This window comes from Berghia stephanieae, chromosome 10, assembly GCF_034508935.2.
Source record: "Berghia stephanieae isolate SIO BIC M18660-M18661 chromosome 10, UCSD_Bste_1.3, whole genome shotgun sequence".
Lineage (NCBI taxonomy): Eukaryota > Metazoa > Mollusca > Gastropoda > Nudibranchia > Aeolidiidae > Berghia > Berghia stephanieae.
Window position 1 is genome coordinate 36,447,288 of NC_088369.1, and position 3,360 is coordinate 36,450,647.

General features: G+C 37.9%; 1 protein-coding gene across 1 annotated transcript; it reads right to left on the bottom strand.

Moving 5' to 3' along the window:
* Nucleotides 1-2,104: 2,104 nt before the first annotated feature.
* Nucleotides 2,105-2,895, bottom strand: LOC144980655 (uncharacterized). The gene has a single exon (XM_078928334.1). The coding sequence runs from the start codon at nt 2,893-2,895 to the stop codon at nt 2,194-2,196; it is 702 nt and encodes a 233-aa protein (XP_078784460.1). The 3' UTR covers nt 2,105-2,193.
* Nucleotides 2,896-3,360: the final 465 nt, after the last annotated feature.

The window sequence follows — 3,360 nt, forward strand, 5'->3', positions numbered from 1 at the left end:
CATGAGTACGATGAGAGAAAGTGAGTAAAGAGTCTTTTACAAGGACTCAACTGCGCGTCGAGCTAGGCTCGAAACCAGATCCGAAAGCGAGTGTCATACCCACAAGACCACATAGCCGCACTTTTATTTTGTCTTCTATCCCCCTATTGGGGTCCCGATAGCTCAGTCGTTAGAGTACTCGCTTCACAAGCAAAGGGACCGAAATCGATCCCGGATGCAGTCGAGATTTTATCTGACCCCTCTGTCCACCCAGCAGTGAATGGGTAGCTGGGTCTGATAGTAAGCTTGTAATTTGTCTCACAAAAAAATGTAATAATAAATAGGCATGGGGTAAAAGTAACCCAGGTAAATTACGGATAAAGTCGGTTTTAGGGTTGAGTGAGTTAACTCTCTCCTTACCAGCCATTTTCAGGATTTCCCCCAAAACTTCACACCCAACTTACGCAAAAATATATATTTTTTATAACTCAAACACAATAGCAGTAACGTTCTTGCGATTAAATGATGTCTTTAGCAAGACATGCTCTACAACACACTGTGTTCATAATATTTAAATTTTACAAGAGAAATTTGAATAAGACAAATTAAATGTTGGTTGCATCGTAACGAATATGACGATTTTCCTATAGTTGGTAAGGACAGGATTAAGCCTTCAATCACACTACAAAAAACAAAAACAAAATACAAACATCAAAAACACAGATTATATTATCATAACACATTAACACATTGAAATGACACATTAAGCCTTCAATCACAATACAATAAAAAAAAAAACAACAAACCCACAGATTATATTATCATTAAAACAAAGAAAATGAAACACTTTATTCATGTTAATAAAAATAAAACGAAACAATTTAGAAAAATAAGACAACAAACAAATAAAAAATCAAAATAAAAGGAAAAGCAACAGAAATAAAATTATTCAAAAACAAATTATTAAAAAAAAGAACAGAAACGAAAGAAAAGCAACAAAAATCAACGTATCATGGATTGACAAATAACTAAGGATAAGGAACGGACATGCCTCACCATGTTAACCTCAGTCTATGGTTGGCAGCTAAATGTCATATATTATTGTAATAATAAAACTATAATCTACCCGTGATCATATATTGATAATAATAATAATAATAATAATAATGATAATAATAATAATAATAATAATAATAATAATAATAATAATAATAATAATAATAATAACACTACTACTACTACTACTACTACTACTACTACTACTACTACTACTACTACTGCCTACTACTACTTACTACTACTACTACTACTACTACTACTACTATTACTACGATACTATACTATACTATACTACTACTACTACTTACTATACTACTACTACTACTACTACTACTACTACTACTACTACTACTACTACTTACTACTACTACTACTACTACTACTACTATACTACTACTATACTATACTACATACTATACTACTACTACTACTATACTACTACTACTACTACTACTACTACTACTACTACTACTACTACTACACTACTACTACTACTACCACTACTACTACTACTACTACTACTACTACTACTACTACTACTACTACTACTACTACTACTACTACTATTTTTATTGTCACTTTTTTCCTCTTCATTTCTATACACTGATCCGCCCTTACCATTCCTATCACATTCATACTCCAATTACCCACGAGTCCACACGTTACAATTCTCACTACATCTTGTCATATTTGTCTTTAACGTCCCAATTTTTATTGGAAGGGTTGGTACCCGAAAATTCCATTGTTTGTACCGTTTCTATCCGAAGCATTTCCATTTCCACTTTTTCGTTAGTTATTTTTACGATCTCGGGCTTCAGGCCGTGACCTTCGTTACTCTAAAGATAGACACGAAGGCCACGTTCAGGCGGCCCCAATGTTGTACATAAGGAAGTCTTAGGAAATACCTCTGCAGCAAGCAAATTCTTACGTTTCCAAATAAAGAAATTAAGGAGCCGGCGGCCCCAGTCGGTGTCAGATAAAGATCTGAACGAGTGTGTATGAGTATGAAATGTGCCAGACAAAGGAAGAAAGAAAAAATACAAGTAAAAACCCAGTCTACCTCGACTTGTATTTCTTGTATTTGTCTTTCTTGCTTTGTGTTTCAAACACACTCGTTCATGCAGTTCTTTATCCTACGTTTCCCCTCCTCCGTTTTCAGTCATCTACATTCATTTCTTTATAATCTATCTCCGATCTTGACAATTGATGAGTCTTTAAATACTCCTGGAGGAAAACCGTGGTCTCAAAGGATGATCGGCGACGGCCTATATTGGCCAGTAACAGGTCAAATCCCTTTTCTTCGTCCCATTTATTTCTGTGACTAATTACATTGTCAAGCCATGGTACGCGCTTTACAATTTTAGACCGTTTCTTGGGTCTCTGAATGTAATCGTATATGTAACAAAACATTCGATAGGAGCGCAGCTCTCGCATTCTCTCCACCCTCGAGATATAGTCCGTGCACAAGTAAGGGATCGTTAAAAGGCAGACGATGCCGGCAATAAGGCAAGACAGAACCTCTTTGCGCATGAACGGATGTACTTTGCATCTCGGAGCGTCGCCCGTCCATTGTCCGTTGACGCAGTATCTGATCATATCTCCGCTCTTATGGTGGTAATTGTGGATGCATCTGTAAGTGAGTTTGGAGGCTGTGAATACGGCCCTTACAAAATCCTCTCTCAAGATTCTATTGGCTGTGATATAGGTGATGGGCCTGCAAAGGTGTGGCATCTGAGAATAATGTGTTGTGCTGCTGTTCAAAGATGACACGTTTCCGAACAGCAATGTTCGTTGAACTTGGGCTTGCGCCGTTGGAGTAGTCAGGTAAAACGTGATTGGTTCAATAGGCAGACTCATTGTCACTGGAACAGACACAAACAGGCACATTCATTAGTGACCGATCACCAGAAAATTGGTGAGCTTTTATATAGAGCAATATCCACTAAACGTGCTCAAAGCGCTTTACAAGGGGTCCCTGGCCAACAGCAACATTTAACATGTAGGACAGGAGGACATGACGCCTGTTAGGCGATATTGCATTTTTTTTTTCGTACAGAGACAACGCAGTTAACGGCCAAGTACTCATTTTACACCTGAGTACGGTTAGAGAATGTGAGTAAAGAGCCTTCTCCAAGGACTCAACTATGCGCCGAGCGAGGCTCGAACTCAGGATCTTCCGATCCGAAAGCGGGTGTCATACCACTAGACCACATAGCCGCACAAACAGAAAAAAACGTATTGTGTCCCGATTGTTTAATAGACACACAGTGGAAGAGAAGATTGAGAATGCAAACACCGGGAGTTAGTGCTAAACACGTGACA